General features: G+C 45.8%; 1 protein-coding gene across 3 annotated transcripts in view; it reads right to left on the minus strand.

The window, feature by feature from the left end:
* LOC135917494 (fatty acyl-CoA reductase 1-like) overlaps positions 1 to 18,514 on the minus strand; it is a 94,049-nt gene that overhangs the window by 51,614 nt on the left and 23,921 nt on the right. Inside the window, exon 1 of one of the 3 annotated variants that reach the window (XM_070535160.1) lies at positions 12,791 to 12,864. The exons of 1 other annotated variant lie outside the window; for it this stretch is intronic. In XM_070535160.1, the coding sequence (XP_070391261.1) occupies positions 12,791 to 12,794 (4 nt within the window). In that variant the 5' untranslated portion in view covers positions 12,795 to 12,864. Of the gene's footprint in view, positions 1 to 9,124; positions 9,269 to 12,790; positions 12,865 to 18,514 lie in introns of those variants that run through there. One more of the 3 variants, XM_070535159.1, reaches the window with a different exon arrangement.

Below are 18,514 nucleotides of genomic sequence, written 5' to 3' on the forward strand. Positions count from 1 at the left end.
GAGTTGAGCAGATCCGGCGTTCCACGAACTCGGAGGCAGAGGACAAGCGCACAAGCCGAACGTGTGACTCGCTCTCGGAGGAGGAAGTGGCAGGTGCATAGCCATGGGACTACTGCCAACGTCCAAATGTTTCGCCTATCCTAAAGCCCCTGCATCTACGCGCCACCGCCGCTGGTCGGCGGAAACGTGTATGGTCGGCGGAAACGTGTGCGGTCGGCGGAAACCTGGTCGGCGGAAACGCGTATGGAAGGGCTTTAGCCTATCCAAAGCCCCCGGCGCTGCCGAGAAAACCGGCGGACGCGACGGTGGGACGAGCGTTCGTCGAGACGCCAGCATGCTGAGGGCTGGGTTGCCTAGGTTACGGTGGACGGTTGCCAACAGCGGCGACGTTGTGCTGCGATGACGTTGCGGGAAACGCTCTCAATCTCGACGACTGCTCCGACGACAGGGCTCGGAGCGCCTCAGAGCGCTCCAAGATGGAGGAGAGTGATCGAAAAGAACCAGCCGAGCGGCGCAAAGCGCGCACCCCAGTGGCGTAGCCAGAAATTTTGTTCGGGAAGGGCTACGCCACTGGCCCAATATATATATATATATATATATATATATATATATATATATATATATATATATATATATATATATATATATATATATATATATATACACACACACTGGGCTAGTGGCGTAGCCGGAAATCTTGTTCGCGGGGGGGGGGGGGGGGGGGCACATTGCAGCTCGGCGTCCTCCTTAAAAGGAAGCTTTAGCTCGGGTGCTCCTATTTAAATACATGTAGAAGGGGAATTCGTTTTTCCCTGCAACCACTTCACCAAATTTGAGGAGGTTTCTTGCATTTAAAAGACAAAGTTTAATTCTAGTGACTGTTGGTTTCGAATTTTTCATTTAGGTGGTCACTTACTTCATAAAAATGGGCCAAAATCGAACATTTTCAGAAAACGAAACTATCAAGTTTAAAACTCCGTGACTCAACAATGCAAAATGATATCACAATTCTGTGAATTGCATCTAATAGTACATCTACAGCGGACAAAATAGATATGTTACACATGAATCTCAAAAAAATTTTGTTTTGTGGAAATACGGCTTTTGCAGAACCCTTGTACACAACGTAACCAATTCACGTAAGATACAAATTGACGTAGCAAACTTGTCCGCTTTGACTGTTATAATAGATGCCGTTTACAGAACCACAATGTCTGTTCTTCATGCATAGCTATTAGTTTGTAAACGTCGTGCTTCTATTTTTTCAAACTTTCGAATTTTTCAAAATATTTTAAACAAAATTCAGGTTCTAAATCGAAGTTCTGTTTCCAACAGACACTAGGATTTAACTTTCTCTCTCAAATGCAACCAATTTCAATAAAAGCGATAAGCGGGATTATCTCAGAAAAGCGTTTCTGCGTTTTACAAGTATTTGAATAGGCCGCGTCGGATTGGGTCCGAGCTAAAGCTTCCTCTTAAACAATATGTCCAGGGATCAAATACATGAATAATAACTGCATTGTCATTGCCAAAGATGCTGCAAACGAATTCTTGAACGCTACGCACTGTCAAAACAATAAAATATGTATTTTTTCATAAAAGAGTATACTCGTATGTGCCAAAAATTTTGCCCAATATAACTGATATCAATGCTTCCATATTTTTGTCTATTTATTAGGTAAAGAAAATGTCACACGAACTTTAGAACTATATCAGTTCGAAACCAGGAAAGCAGTGCATTCCGCTGATATGAAAAATTAAAAGGCAATGAACTGAACAAGTTGAGGACAAATATGTTAAAGAAACTTTGTCATTCAAGAACCGTGCTTACATTCTTGTATATATGCAATGGCCAGCGAAAAATCTCAATGACGCTGTCGTTTGTCCCAGTGTATTACGCAGGAGTAGCTGTCCCCTCTCGTGTATCGTGAGTAATTGCACCAAAGTTATAGTCGCGACAGAGAGCACGTATAAAAAGCAGGATTTCTGCAAGATATACGAGGGCAAGTCAAATGAATGTGAGCCAACAACGGGGTACTTAATTAAAAGTAGTCTTCATGAGAATTGAGACATTTGTCCCATTGACTAACGAGTCACGTGATTCCCGTCTTGTAAAACTCCTTGGGTTGCTGCTTCAAAAAGTCTGTATCTGGTTCCCTTGAGCTGTTTTTTCGGCTGCCCCAAAATGTAGAAGTCGCAACGTGACAGGTCTGTACTGTATGGTGGATGTTGCAGCGTTTCCTACTTGAACTTTGCCAGTTTTGTATTAACCACATAAGCGACGTGGGGACAGGCATTGTCGTGGAACAAGATGACCCCATTCGTCAATTTTCCACGTTGTTCGTTCTTGATTGCGACACGCTGCCGTTCTGGCGTTTCACAATATCGAAAACAATTGATAGCCTCTCAAGATTTAGCAAATTCTATCAGTAATGGACCCTGACGATCGAAAAAAAAGTCAACAACACCTTTCCATCGGAAATGATGGCCTTTGCGTTCTTTGTGAGTGGTAAATTCGAATGTTACCACTGTAAGCTTTGCCGCCGTGTTTCAGGCTCGTAGTAGTCGCACCAAGGTTCGCCACCGATCACAATTGCAAACAAGAAATCATCATCCTCATTGTGATACCCGATCACATGAGTGGGGCGGAGGCACCGAAATCAAAAAAAAAATAATAACGCATAGGAAAGTATGTTGGCCAGAATTGAATGCCTACTTCTGGCACCTAATGAGGCTACGGAAGGAATACCGAAGAAAACATGAGACGCTTGGTCCACTCAGAACCATACGCATACTGCTCAGTATCGTACACCGGCGAAACAAGACTTTCCGGAAAGGTTCCGCTTAAGGAACGAGGTGCAATCCTTCGAGTCCCCACAGTGATGGCGGCGAGCGACCATTGTTCTTTTTTCTCGTCTGCTAGCCAGAAAGTGTCCAAAACTCTGTCAGGTGAAAATCCACTCGGCCAGAGCAAACCGAACGCTCACCGAAGTTCACCGCGCGGTGGTAGAGGCCATACGAGAAAAACGTATGCGCTCTGGCTGGCTCTGGCAGCCCGCGGGTAGGGTAGCGAGAACAAAAAAAAATTGAAGAGGCTCAATGTGTCCTCGCGAACAAAAGTCAAAGTAGAAAAAGTAAATAAGAACGTAGTTACTCTGGCTGGCCTTAGTGTCTTGACATGGATGTTTTGGCGTAGGTTAAAAAATGTTGATATTTTTTTATGTTACATGACGGCACAAATGAACCACCCCAACGCTTCGTCTCATTGGACCTCGCTGCGTGCTTTGTCAACTCGTCTGTTAGTGTATTTATTTGGTTTGTCTCGTTGTATGTTCCGACGTAATACTTTTGAAAAGTCAATGGAACTTTGACGTCAAATGTTTATAACAACATTAAACCCACAAAGTTCCGCAATTGAAAATCTTAAGCACAACTTTGGAAATGTCAATGCACCTTTCACATCAAAAGCTTATGGGATTTATACCCATAAAATTTCGCAATTAATATCCATGCGCTCCATACATTCTGTGGCCTCAGTGAGATGCCGCGGCGAGCCCGCTCACCATCAAAGCGCCCTTGAAACTTTGTGCTCGGATGGGACTGCTTGGCGTTATGTGACTCCCGGTGTATGGGCGTTGCCACGAAATCCAGCCCGAGTTCGCAATCTCCGCGGTTAAATGTCTTTTCGAGCGTCAGAAAGACACCCTTGACAAAATCCAGAGTGATTTCCTGTGCCGGGGGTCGCTTTGGTCGGCGGCGCATGGACAGCACGAAAAAATTTCGGGGGGGGCTGAAGCCCCATAAGCCCCCCCTCCCCCCTGGCTACGCCCCTGGCGCACCCCCTTTCAACCGGCCGAAGACAACGATGCTCGCGAGAGCGGTCTAGAGCGCTTCCAAAGGGCCTGCCGAAGATGCCATTGGTGGCACTCGCACCTCGGCGTTCTTTCAGTTAACTTTAGGCGAACGCAACGCACGAACCGAACTCGGAGGTACCTTGCTTTCCTTTAATTAGCCGGTTCAATATCATGCCACTTTCCTGTGCGTGATGTAATTAGTGACGTCATTACTTCCGCTTTCTAATTCCGGGTTTCCAGGAATGTCGCCAAAATCATGCTCGCGTGGCGGGTCTCTAAATTCTGCAGTTATGTGCCTTGGTGTGCGGTAATCAGTGATTTCAAATTCTAATTATTCCAGACGCCTCAGTAAATCAACTTGTAACTAAACTTATGCTCTAACGTCATATCTATAATGGAGCCCATTAATTTTGTACAGTAGAATTTCTTTTCTATGTTCTCTCGTTTATTTTGAATTTCATATCCGGTCGTCAGTGATTTCTAATTAATTGTAATTATTCCAGACACTTAAGTAACTAAACTTGTAACTAAACTTGTGATCTGATGTCACGTCTATAATGAAACCCATGAATTGTGTACTGCACAATTTTTTTTTTCTATTTTCTCTGATATATTTTGCATTTCCTTCCCGGCCGTCTCAGGAGGTGAACCGAAAGTGCTACGCAATTGAAACAATAGTGCCACTCGATGCTCCTGCCACTAAAAAATTGGTGCAGCTAAAAAAAGAACAACAACAACTTTGTATAACGTCACAGAGCGCAAGAGCCTCGTGTTAACCAAGAGACATTTGTACTCGTTTCAGCAGCCGATTATCAAGCCACCACTTGCGCCGAGAACAATCCCATCCGTCTTGTGCAGTTTGTCACGCTAGACCGCGCACACGTGCGACGAAGCGCGTCGTCTAAACGCCCGTGACTAAGTGCTGAGACAGGCTTTCTGACATTCGATATCGCGGTTCAGTCTGCCGGCGCTAGTGACACAAACCTCAACGTGAGCCAGAGACTCGTGAAGCGCACATCTATAACGCACGTCGAAGCTCCGCTGGTCCGCGCATAGTATCGTCATCGTAACACAAGTCATCATTACTCCATTCAAACGCCCCAGGAGACGTCGGAAAGGACGCATGCAGCAATGTGCGCGTTCTTTCTGCGTTGTCAGTGTGCACATTACTACATAATTTTCACAATGTGCACTGCGAATATAATGACATGTGCGCTACATATGCCGTTAATAGGCTATACTCTCTTCCCCTGATATAGTAAATTAATACTATATTGCCTATTTTTCTATCGGAATCTGCAATACAGGCGAACTCAACGTTATACGTCACCGTTAGCAGATTGATTAACCTCATAGGTAGCAAACCGCGGTCTCCTGGCGAGTTGATTGAGCCTAAGACCATATTCTGTGCGGCATCAGAAGATTAAATTGATTACACATAAACTTTTCATGAATATGTATATGTACCACGTGTTTCTGCGATACAGGGGATCGGAGACAAATGATCATCATTACTGACGAAGCTTCGGAGCAACTTGAATGGAAGAAACCAGCGGTGAAGTCGATACACAAAGAAAAAAAAAAGAACGCGCTTGGACAAAGCTGAGACCCAGCTTTGCGTTATCGTGTCCTTTCTCTTCGTGTGCCGTACCCGCCGCGGTTGCTCAGTGGTGTTGGGCTGCTAAGCACGAGGTCGCGGGACCCAATCCCGGCGGCCGCATTTCGATGGGGGCGAAAACACCCGCGTACTTAGGTTTAGGTGCACGCTAAAGAACCACAGGTGGTCGAAATTTCCGCAGTCCTCCACTACGGCGTGCCTCATAATCAGAAAGTGGTTTTGGCACGTGAAACTCTGTAATTTTTTTCTCGATACGTATTCTACTTAAAATATCTCTTTTTCTCTGTATGTGTGTGAAATGTTTTCTGACTCAGCCGACTGGCTCATAAGCCACTGAAGCACATTTTGCTTCGGTACCCCGGCGGCTGCTGCTTAGTGGGCCTTTGTAAATGTCAATCCGAACCAGAGGCGGCACAACAATGTCACCTCGGAGCGGGAAACTTTCGATAGAGCTTGTAGCTTTAGGAAATGCCATCTTCATAGCTTGATCGAGCTCTCTGTATATCTCGCTACTCCCTAGCAGCTGCGGATATAAGAATTCGTGCTATTATACAAGAAATTCACTAGCTTTAGCTAATATTAATGATTAATTAATACTTTTAGAGAATATGTTGTAATAGCAGAACTAAAGTCAGACATGCAGCAGTCAAAGCATCACATTTTGCTGGAAACTATGTGCTTTGCGCCATCTTCAAGAAACAAGTGCTGAAAATCTGAAGCGAAATGCACTGATATTCCACTTCAAGCGTTTCCGTACTGTGGAAAAATGCAGCACTGCGTGTAGGAAGTGCGCATTTACTGACAATACCTCCGACAAATAATTCAGGTTTAATCGAACGAGAACTTTCAGGTCACATAGACTAAGAGAAATAATGTGTCGCAGTGCTTGGAAATTCAGGCCCCGGTCCTACGCGAAGCACGTGCGAAGTGGTGCGTCTAATCGGCTAGGCGGACAGGTGCGTCGACCTGCATCGCATGCTCCTACTACTATGAAACTTCAACGGAACTGCCGCAGTGCACTGGATACAACACTTGGCTCGCAAACGGAAAGTCGTGAGCTCGAAACGCGCCAAGCTAAAGGTAAAACAACAGCTAAAGGAAAACACTAAATCGAGGGACGCATTCTGCGACAATCACTTCCGGCGATACTATCGCCTCGGCCGTCAGGCGCGCGCTGATAGGCTCGTTGAACAAAACCGGATGAGCTGATTGGCTGGTTGAGCCCTACGTCATGCGATAGCGATAGTATCGTCGAACGGGATCGTCGCAGAATGCGTCCCCTATTTACGCAAACCGGTTAAGCCGAAGTTTCGCTTACGAAGAACAATGTGTGAACATTTGGTTCGTTTGTTATGGAGCCGACGCAAATAAAATCCGCTTAACACGAACCTAAAGCTCGGCCAGACTATATACTCACCGAGATGCCCGGATCTGCAGACCTGAAAAGGTAGCTATAGGTGAGAAGCAAATGGCGTTTCACCTGCCCCAGCGTCGACTATGATGTACAAACCGTCAGGGCTGACACCATATAAACAATAATTGAGGGAAACCTCGAAGTGCCTTCGCAAACTGGTAATTATGGAAAGTAGCACCCAGTGGTATTAAGACTGGATGGAAGTAATAATATCCTGAATCCTTTGGCGCATATATATATATATATATATATATATATATATATATATATATATATATATATATATGTGTGTGTGTGTGTGTGTGTGTGTGTGTGTGTGTGTGTGTGTGTGCGTGTGCGTGCGTGCGTGTGTGTGTGTGCGTGTGTGTGTGTCTGTCTGTGTGTGTGTCTGTGTGTGTGTGTGTGTCTGTGTGTGTGCAATTAAATGAGTGCGCCAAGGATCTTTCAGGAAGGTAGGTGAAATGTCGGCTTTTGTGACATTGCCCACGTTTGCACAATGTCAGTAAGCGACAATCACTCAGTAGCCTAGTAGATCTATCACATGAGAAAAAAAGACCATTACCTTTCTAATACATTGAAGTTGAGGTGGTATACGAGCATAGCCATTGACATCAAAGCTTACTGTCATTCGCGGCATAGTGCGTTCTCAACTAGTTTGACCATAGAATGCACACTCTCGCTCCCAATGTAAGCAGTTGGGCTGCACATGAAACACGCATTGCTGAAGTAAACTGAGATTATGTATAGTGTATGTGCCTATATGTTTTCCGTGCTGCTTCTTGAACTTGCACCCTCTATTTTTTATTTTTTTTGAAGTAATACTATTACGACTCTCGAACAACCTTACAACACGCACCGTAGCTATCATGATCACGACATTTGAAAGATTCTCCGGCCTCTTCGATTTGTTCTTAACGGAAGTCTGACTGATTCAATCAAAACTCTAGTTGTGTTAATTTCGCGGTAATGGCTGATTGCTATAGAAAAAGAAATGAAGTCGAAACCTTGAATTTATTGCCTAAATGTCAGCACCTTTACACGTAGTGCAGGTGACTTTACTAACTTAAGTTATTTTTGTCGTATTTGGGGTTCTTGAAATTTGCCAAGTTCCTTCTTCGGCTGCTTCAGAATACAATGTAGTCCGTCTTCACCCATAAAACAAGCCAAACTAAGTTCGATCAGCAGCCATCAAAATCCGCCACGTCACGGGGAGCCGTTCCAAGAACTTGAAAGCGACGTCCTCGGCGTCGCCGCTCCATTTATTTATTTACTTATTTTCAATAGCAGGTGGGCATGCAATAGTGTAAAAGAAGCAAAAAAAAAGAAAGAAAGAAAATGTCACGAATGGGTAAATATACAACCAAACCAAGTTACACTGCAAGTTGACGTTGCCCAAATCTTTCTTTCTTGCGCCGTCTTTTCTGGATCATCAAGCCTCCTCACACGGTAAGTGCGTTTTTGTTTCTTCTTCTTCTTATTATTTTTCTTTTTGTAGAGGCGTACTTATTGTGGCACAAGTTATTATTCTCCTTATCGTTTTTTTTTTTAAAGAACTTGAAACCGGGGCTGCTGTGTCCGTCTATCATTTCATCCACATCGTCGTCGTCATCGTCGTCGTCATCAGCACTCGCTACACGGGAAGAAAAACGAAGCTCTGGTCACGTGAGCACGTGCAGCCACGTGCATTTGGGAGGCGGACTCTCCCCGTTCGGATTCTGCGTTCGGATTTTGCCCACGCGCACACCCGTGGGCAAAAGTACACGGACCAGAGGTTCGCCCCAAATAAGCGGAATTCCTTCGTAATTCCGAGGCACCAAATTGAAATCGACGAGTCGCACTGGAAAGTCCGCAATGCCAAGTTTGCACTGCAGTCCTCCATTTCGAGTTACATTCATGGCCGCATAAGAAAATCGCCTTTATCGCGGAATCCTCGGTGGTCACACATTTTGGTCAGGGGAGTATACGCACCTCGGAGGCCGTAGCGGGCAATAACCAAGGCGTTGCGCGCACCGTTAAAAAAAAAAAAAATCTCGAGGAGACGACGATGTTTGCTGTGCGAGTGAGCTGCCTTTGCAAGGAATGAGTTGATGACACTGCGGTCGAATCGCTCAAGTCTGCATCGGCGCATTTTTGATGGAACTGACAGGCATTCTCAGCGACGACCGCATGTGTGCCCTCACGAACAGCTATCGCGTTGCGAAGATGAGGCGAAAACAGAAAACTACTGCGCGTGCTCACCAACTAATGTTCTTGCGCTCCGCTTCTTACCGCCGCTCGCTGCTTCCTTGGACGCTTGCGACGGCAGCGGTTCGGCGTTTCGCGGCAGCAGGTCTCCGGATCCCATGGCGCGGACGTGCGTACGGCACAAGACCTGTCACGGCACTGTGCACGTCGGAGAGCATCGGACACCATAAAAGCCGAACTCTCAAGTTTGGTACGGGACAAACAATGAGGAAAGGGTGAGATATAGGAGGAGGAGAAATCGGCGTTCTTTTAATTTTTTTCTTCTTTAAAGCGTGGTCCTGCGCGCATCCTGCTGTCCCGGCCCCGTTCATCACTCTGCCAGTTACACTATATTTATTTTATAACATTAGAATATAGACCGCAGGGCATTTTCTTCTTTTCGTCTTCGTTAATGACTCGCTCATGCACTTATTTATGCCTGAACGTAAGGGCATTTGCATTGCAAAATTAGGCTTATATTGCACGGACAGACGCGCACTCTCTCTCTCTCTCTCCAACTGTCCCCGCACCTCGTTTGCTACGCATTCTACGTTCTCTCTACAATCATTCGATCACACTGCGGCTGCAGGTATAAGGCGACTTCGCGTGAAACTACGTAAGAGAAGCGACCTTGAAGCAAGGAGGTACGTTCGGAGAACAAGGAAAGACTTGTTCGCGCACTGCTCAGGATTTAAGGTAGTGGGGCGCGTGAGAGGAGAATCCTGACGACTTTCCGGTGGTCATTCGCCGTATACGACGTTTGCGTAACCCACGCAAGGGTCTATAGCTAGAACTCATGATTGTGTATCCATGCCGCTGAAAACGCGTCAGGTGTTGTCCGAAGCAAATCGATCGGGGATTTGCCCATTGTCGATTGCGTTAGCGAAAATGTGTACGCTGGCGGGGCCTGTCAGGATTGGGGGCTCAATCCCATCGCTCGTGATCCGTTGTCAAGATTGGAGTCCGGCATGAATTCGAAGGTAGCTGGCCCATGCCGTCGTCCAACTTATCCACGCTGAGGACGTTGATGAAGGGAAGAACTGCTTCTCATCGAGAACGAGGAATATGGGTTTATTTACAGTAGTTAAATCAGTCTAACATGACTGCACGAGAGAAGTGTATCAGTCTCTCTCTCTCTCTCTCTCTCTCTCTCTCTCTCTCTCTATATATATATATATATATATATATATATATATATATATATATATATATATATATATATATATATATATATATATATATATATATATATATATATATAGTATAGTATATATATATACCCCTCGAACGCCTCGCCAAGCGTTGAGGTAGGGAAACAAAATTTCAATCACCTGCATGCGCGCTAATATATAGTATAGGGCATGTGCATTCTCAACTTTGGCTTGTCGTCATTCTTTTGCCTCTACATTCACCAGCGTTGATCTCACATTCGTGTCTCGGTTTACCCAGGAGCTCAACGACCTTAATCCGGGAAGGGATACGCCAGCGTTCACTATAGGCCGAGGCGCGGCTAAACGTATGCGAGTTTTAACCGCCGCGCCTAAGCATTAACGTCGATGATCCACAGCACCTCCGATCCCATTTTTCTATCTTTGCACTTTATTTTCACTGACACGCAGATGGTCAAACCCGCCCCTCGGTTTGCCCGGATTGTCACATCGTAATCCTACAGGCAAACTGAGCACCCCCCAGCTAGCATACTATAGGGGAAGTATGCTGGCATTTATGAAAACGGGAGGTGTTGGCCTGGAGCCAGTAAGGCATGGCGTGCTACTCTCAATGAAAGCTTAAAACACAGGGTTCCCTGAGAAAACCTTAAACAATGCCCCTTCCCTTCCAATCAATAGGATATATATAGAGAGAAAGTGAATCTATGGGGGCACCGGCACGCAGTAAACAAAAATGTTCATATCTCTGTCTCCCCAGCAGCAGCACTGCACATCCTGTTTGAAAATATCAAAGAAGAAGAAGAAAAAAACATTGAGAACATGTCGCGAATGTGTAATTGATGCCAGTCAGCGCTCTACGCTGGCACCAGTTTTGAAATATCCGCCCGCGAACTTCCGGCAAAGTGCCCTGGCGTCCCAACATATATTATCCCGTAAAGCTTTGCATACTGCGAAACGCCAATGCATATCGTAGTCGATCTTGCGGGGACGGATATCTGGAGACCATAGTCTCAGATTTTTTTATTAACTGGACATGCCTTGAACAGTACGTCGGCTTCAGTTTCGCAAGTATACAACGTCGCGTTTATACTGTGCAATGAAAATGGTAATTACCTAATTTTAGTTCATTAAAAAGTTGATCGGCGAGTGCCGCGCAATTTATATATGTCTGCCCCACGCGAGTAATGCGTCGCCTAAAAAAAAAAAAACATCCGCTTCTGTAATGCTTTGTTTGTATGATTTACTTCGCCGAAGTGTCTGGTGTATGTCGGTGTACACCGCTGAGTTCGAGTCGTGTAGTTAAGAAAAATTGTTCGGTGAATTCTATGAAACCGACAACAGTGCACGGCTATACTTAGCCCTCTTCGTGCACAGGCACGCACATTTTATCGTTTTCCCGTATTGTTTTCATTAATATTTCAAGTTTTTTTTTATCAATTGCTGAATGAGCACTCCAAAACTAACGCCGTAGCTTTCGTTAACTTAAAGGAACAAGGGAAAGTACGCCAAAAGCAGGACCCAATGTGCAAAGAATATTTCTGCATTAACAATACATTTCGTTTTTCTTTTTTTCCCTCAAGTAATCAGGTAATGGAACGCTCTTGACCAATTTTATGTAGAACAGCCAAGAGAACAAAAGTTTGCCGAGGAAATTGAGAAATGAATACTGCCTGTGCTCCCACCAAAGTGACAAACCTTTTGTGTGCCGTTAATTTTACAGCGTTCTTATTTTTCTTTTTCCTTATATAGCGAGTACAATGTTTGTGCCTGTGCATGCATTACCTGTACTAAACACCCACTCCTGTAATAATCCTGTTCATGGGATTGACACTAATCCAAAATAAAATAAATAAATCTCCCACTTTCCTCCGGCGCCGGTGTAGAGTCGCACATTAATAGGAAACTGGTTACGCTGTCTACCTTTATTAAGATTTATTTTTATCTCTCTTGTCAGTTAACTGCACGTCTCGGTACAGACACCTTAAAGAAAGCTTGGCCGCAGAGAATGAACGCAAGGCTAAATATATTGCAGGTGCGTAATGCAAAATAAAGGTGTCGTTGTACCCCTTATGTTAACATTTAATCCCGTGTACGTTTAAATCTCGTAACGACTGCGACGATTAAAGAACAAACGAACAAGACGGATATGCGAGTTTACATGTACTGTAATCTAATTTGCAGTATATGTAAACTCGAATTCTTTCTCTTTGAATTTTGAATCGAAATCGCGAAGGGGGAGAGAAAGCTTCCGGCGTTTACTTCCGAGTAAAAATTGAGAGTTCAAATATCCAAACATATTTAAACTCTGAATTTTCAACATATCTTCAATCGGAGAATAAACTCCGGGAACGTGCTCTCCCCCTTTCCCTCCACGCTTTAGATTCAAAATGAAACGCTGAGAATGCAGGGAACCCTGCCCGGAACTCTCACGCCGAGATTGAACGGCATGAACGTATATATATATATATATATATATAGATAGGCCCGCTTCGCACAAAATGTAATCACTTACTCATCTTTAAGGAAAGACTGTAGTCGTTGCTATGTTTTCGTTGCAGGCTGGATAGCCGACGAAGCGGTTGGCAACAAGACATTACGTCAGGTCACTTCACTCAAAAAGCAAAAAGGCGGTAGCCTGCGCACGAACGTCGCTGGGAAACGGGCAAAATCTTATCGATGTCTCGAGGGCATCGCGATACGACGCCGTCGAGGATTTGTTCGCCCAACGATCGGCGTTACGTCGCGAGAATGCGTCCAGGAGCCAAGACTGTGCTTCTGGTTCGCTTCAACCGCGAGGATGAACGACAATGAACGCACGCACGCACGCACGCACGCACGCACGCATGCACGCACAGACAGACAGACAGACAGACAGACAGACAGACAGACAGACAGACAGACAGACAGACAGACAGACAGACAGACAGACAGACAGACAGACAGACAGACAGACAGACAGACAGAACAGAACAGACAGGACAGGACAGGACAGGACAGGACAGGACAGGACAGGACAGAACAGACAGACAGACAGGCAGACAGACAGACAGGCAGACAGACAGACAGACAGACAGACAGACAGACAGACAGAGACAGACAGACAGACAGACAGACAGACAGACAGACAGACAGACAGACAGGAAAACTGTGGCGTGGAAGGCGGGAAATAAGCTGCGACTTGAAACGCAGCTTGACTGGCCCCACCTTCCAGCGAAACAAAGCGGCAGAGTGTCAGTATTCAAAAATACCATAAGAAGCCAACAAATTCTGACACCAAGGAAAACATAAGGGAGATTACTTGTGCTTGATAAATGAAACACAAGAAACGATAAATTAATGCAAATGAAAGTGGATGAAAAAACAACTTGCCACAGATGGGGAACGATCCCACAATCTTCGCATGCGAAGGTTGTGGCATCGAGGTAAACTTGGGACACCTGGCAGATCAGTGAAGAGCAAGTCTATTCGTCCTTGAAAGATGGCTGGCGCTGAACTTGCTCCAAAGAGAAGTCTGTTGAAGCAGGTCCTTGTGTGTGTTGAGCACTGTTAATTCTTTAGCCTTGTCATCCAACGGTAGTTTATTGTAGGCTTGTGTCAAGTCGAGGGTGGTGAATAATTCACCACCGTTTAGTCCTGCGAAAATGTCTTCCACCCGTGGCAGAGGATATTGTTCAGTAACTGTAGCTGCGTTCACAGTCAGACGGAAATCTCCACAAACTCGGATGGATCCATCAGGTTTCACGACAGGGACGGCAGGTGTTGAACATTCTGCATGCCGTCGTTGCAGGTGATAGAACACCGTCCTCCGCCATCCGATCAAATGCCTCCAAAACCTTGTCTACCAAGGCATCAGGTAAGCAAACGAGCTTTGCAGAAACGAGGTGTTGCCTGTTGCTTGTGTTAGAATTTCACTGGCGGGCCGGTGAATCTTCCAAGTCCCGAATCAAATACATCGGGGAAGTCATCAAGTAAAGTTCGTAGTTTTTTTTATCCGCTTGGTCCGGTTGTGCTTGAATCATAGATACACGTTTGGCTTCCAGCATTGCTACCCCACATCGGCTGAAGGCTTTTATAATGTCTCTCCCACAAAGCGCCGGGCCGGGGGTGTCTACGATCACTAATGCTCCGGCTACCGTCTGCCCATCACACGACGCAGTCATGCGTAGTTGACCCACCACGGGAAGCTCCCCCCCCCCCAAAAAAAAACAACAAAAAAAGAGGAAAGTCGAACAGTCGTAGTGGTTAACGGTGAGCGGTTGTACCGGTGCTAAGACGACGCTAACTGGCGATCAGGTATCCACCAGCATGGAAAGAAGTACACCATTCCAAGTGATTACCTTAAAAGCCGGCTTCACAGTGTGTATGTTAGTTGGTATAAAGTGATTTGTGATTGGGCGATCGGTGCTCGGAATCCGCCAACATGGCGTAGCTATACCGCGAGACTTATACCTCGCGCTCCAGAACGGCACACCCGAGCGATGTGTCCGCGCCGACCACAATTCCGACACACGGTTTGTTGGTGACTTTTTCTTCATGAGTGTCCCTTCCGCATCTCGGCCATCGTCGGACACACTGAGGAAGTCGTCCTTCCCGAGAAGGCATTCTCGTATAGAGAACCACCCACTGTTCCTATGTCTGCATGTTTCTGGCGTTCTCACTAGCGTTCTGCGCTGAAATGGTGAAGCCTTCCGCCTGCGACAACGTCAGGCTACGTCTTGTGAGTAAATGCCGCCGAACGTCTTCATCTACCACACCGCAGACGATTCCCGTAGCATGCGCTGCAGGGAGATCCCAATGCCCTCCCCCACCGAAATTTTTTCGTGCTGTCATGCACCGCCGAGAAAAACAACTCCGGCGCCGGAAATCATTCTGGGTTTTGTCTAGAATGCCTTTTTCATCCTTGAAGAGACGTTTCTGCGCGAACGTTGCGAACTCGGGCTGGATTTCGTGGCAACGCCCATGCAACTGAGGTCACATAACACAAGAAGCCCCATCCGATCACAAATTTTCAGAGGTATTTTGATGGCGAGCGGGCTCGTCGCGGCATCTCGCGGAGGCCGCCGAATCTACGGAGCGCATGGGCGTCAATTCCGAAACTTTATGGCTATAAAGTTGTCATAAACTTTTAATGTGAAAGGTGCATTGACATTTCCAAAGAAGTTGTGCTTTAGATATTCAATTGCGGAAGTTTGTGGGTTTAATGTTGCTATAAACATTTGACGCCAAAGGTGCATTGACTTTTCTAAAGTCTTAGATCGGAACATACAACGAGACAAGCCAAATCAATACACTATCAGACAAGCTGACAAAGCACGCAGCAAGGTTCGATGAGACGAAGCGTAGTGGTGGTTCATTTGTGCCACTATGTTGCATAAAAAAATATTAACATTTTTTTTTCACCTACGCCAAAGCATTCATGTCAAGACGCTAAAGCCAGCTAGGGTAACTACATTCTTATTTTTTTTCTACTTTGACTTTTATTTGCGAGGACACATTGAGCCTCTTCAATTTTTTTTATTCTCGCTACCCTACCTGCGGGCTGCCAGAGCGAGCCAAAGCCCATGTATTTTTCTCGTGTTGCCCCGACCACTGCGCGGCGCACTTCGGTGCGCATTTGGTTTTCTCTGGCCGAGAGGATTTTCGCCTGGCAGAGTTTTGGGCGCCTTCTGGCTAGCAGACAAGAAAAATAAACAATGGTCGCTCACCGCCATCACTATGAGGACTCGACGGATTGCACCGCATTCGCTTGAGCGCAACCTCTCCGGAAAGTATTGTCTCGCCAGTGTAGGATAGCGAGCGCTATGCGTATGGTTCTTGGTGGACCAAGCGTCTCACATTTTCTTCGATATTCATTCGGTAGCCACATTAGGCGCCCAAAGTAGGCATTGGATTGTGGCCAACTTACTGCCCTTTGCGTTTTTTTTTAAATTTCGGTGCCCTCGCCCCACAATATGAAAAGAAAAATATAATGTTGCGGCGCAGCGAATTGTCGCATGGTGAAAGTTCGATTTTGTTACTTCTTCTTTTGTGGAAAGTAATCGGCCAAGGGAAGCTTCATTTGCCGAATACTCTTATTATACTATTGCGATAGCAATTATATGGACACTCCAAGCGCATTCCTGCTGTCACCGTCGCCCTCAGGTTTCGTATGAAGTCCAAGGGCGATAACATCGTAACCGCGCACCGCATGCTGTATGTGCGAGTAAAAGCGTGGGGGCGGGGTGGAATGGGTAAGCTGACGATGGTGGCTCAGTCTTGTGTGCGCAAATGAGAATAGCGGGGAGCAAGCGCGCCGCCTTCCGTCGCGCGCGATACATCGGGGGGAGTCGATGGAATGGGGGCGGGATCTAGGATTCTGTGAATCTGTGATTGCGCAACATGCTTATTTGCCTTGTTTGACGCATTATATACAGTGACTTTTTCTTAGATTGGAGACATACGTATATTTAAATATCTTGTTGCGAGGTTTTGTGTATACGTGCAGTGAACTTTCTTTCCAGTGACATTTTCTTGCCCTTTATCAAGCATTTGTGTATTCCATTGTATCTTCGCATTTCTAATAAACGAGGGCGAGTCAAATGAAAGTGAGCCAACCCATCCCGCGCAATAATTGTTCGGTTCATTGTCTGCGAGGCATGCGCGTAGCACACAGACATTTCTCATTTACAAAAGTGACACGCAGGTGTGAGGATAAATGTTCTTTAATGCTCTTGTACACTGGGTTGAACATGGTTGCGTGAGATAATGGGCACTCCGAAAATTGAACAGTGTGGTGTCGTGAGGTTTTTGACAGCTGAAGGTGTTCCACAAAAAGAAATTAGTCGCCGTATGGCTGCCGCGTACGTTGAACATTGCATTTCATTGGCTACTGTGACGCGTTGGAGTAAACGGTTGAAAGAAGGACGTGAAAGTTGCAAAGACGATCCAAGACCGGGCCAAAGCCATCGTGCAATCAGCCCCAACAAAATTGCAAAGGTTGACGAGCTGATGAGACAAGAACGTAGGATAAGTATCGATGAACTATCAGAGTGTGTGAACATCAGTCACGGTTCGGTTTACGCCATAATTCATGAATATCTCGGTTATCAGCTCTTGTGTGCGCAATGGATGGCCAAGATTTTGAACCACCGCCAGAAGACGGAGCAGTTCTGCGCTGCCTTGACTCATCTGATCCGGTATCACAATGAGGGTGACGACTTCTTGTCTGCAATTGTGATGGGGGACGAACCATGGTGCCACTACTACGAACCTGAAACACGACGGTAAAGCTTACAGTGGAAACATTCGAATTCGCCAGCCACAAAGAAAGCAAAGGCCGTAATTTCCGGCGGGAAGGTGCTGTTGACTTTTTTTTTTTCGATCGTCAGGGGTCATTACTGATAGAATTTGCTAAACCCGGAGAGACTATCAATCGTTTCCGACATTGTGAAATGCCGGATCGGCTGCGTGTCGCAATCAAGGACAAGTGACGTGGAAAATTGCCGAATAGGGTCATCTTGTTCCACGACCTGGCTATGGTGTTGAGCTGCTGAGCACGAGGTCGCGGGATCGAATCCCGGCAACGCGGCCGCATTTCGATGGGGGCGAAATGCGAAAACGGCCGTTGTACTTCGATTTAGGTGCACGTTAAAGAACCCAGGTGGTTGAAATTTCCAGAGTCCTCCTCTACGGCGTGCCTCATAATCAGATAGTGGTTTTGGCACTTAAAACCCTATAATTAAATTTTTTATTGTTCCACGACAATGCCCGTCCCCACGTCGCTGATGTGGTTAATACAAAACTGGCAAAGCTCAACTGGGAAACGCTGCAACATCCGCTATATAGCTGAGATCTGCCGCCTTGCGACTTCGACATTTTGGGACAAATAAAAAAAGCAGGTCACGGGAAACAGATTCGTGTCGGACGATGACGTGAAAAAGTAAATTGCAGACTTTTTGAAGCAGCAACCCAAGGAGTTTTATGAGACGGGAATCACGCGACTCGTTAGTCAATGGGACAAATGTCTAAACGCTCATGAGACTACTTTTAAATATTTAAGTAAAGTACCTCGTTTGTCATATATTCGCATTGGCTCACTTTCATTTGACTCGCCCTGGTATATTTTGCAGAACGGCTTTGTATACGTGCTCTCTGTTGAATCAATAATTTCAATGCAATTACTCACGATACACGACCGGTGACAGCTGCTCCTGCGTAATACACTGGAATGTATGACAGCGTCATTGAGATTTTTCAC

This window comes from Dermacentor albipictus, chromosome 3 (assembly GCF_038994185.2).
Source record: "Dermacentor albipictus isolate Rhodes 1998 colony chromosome 3, USDA_Dalb.pri_finalv2, whole genome shotgun sequence".
Taxonomy (NCBI): Eukaryota; Metazoa; Arthropoda; class Arachnida; order Ixodida; family Ixodidae; genus Dermacentor; species Dermacentor albipictus.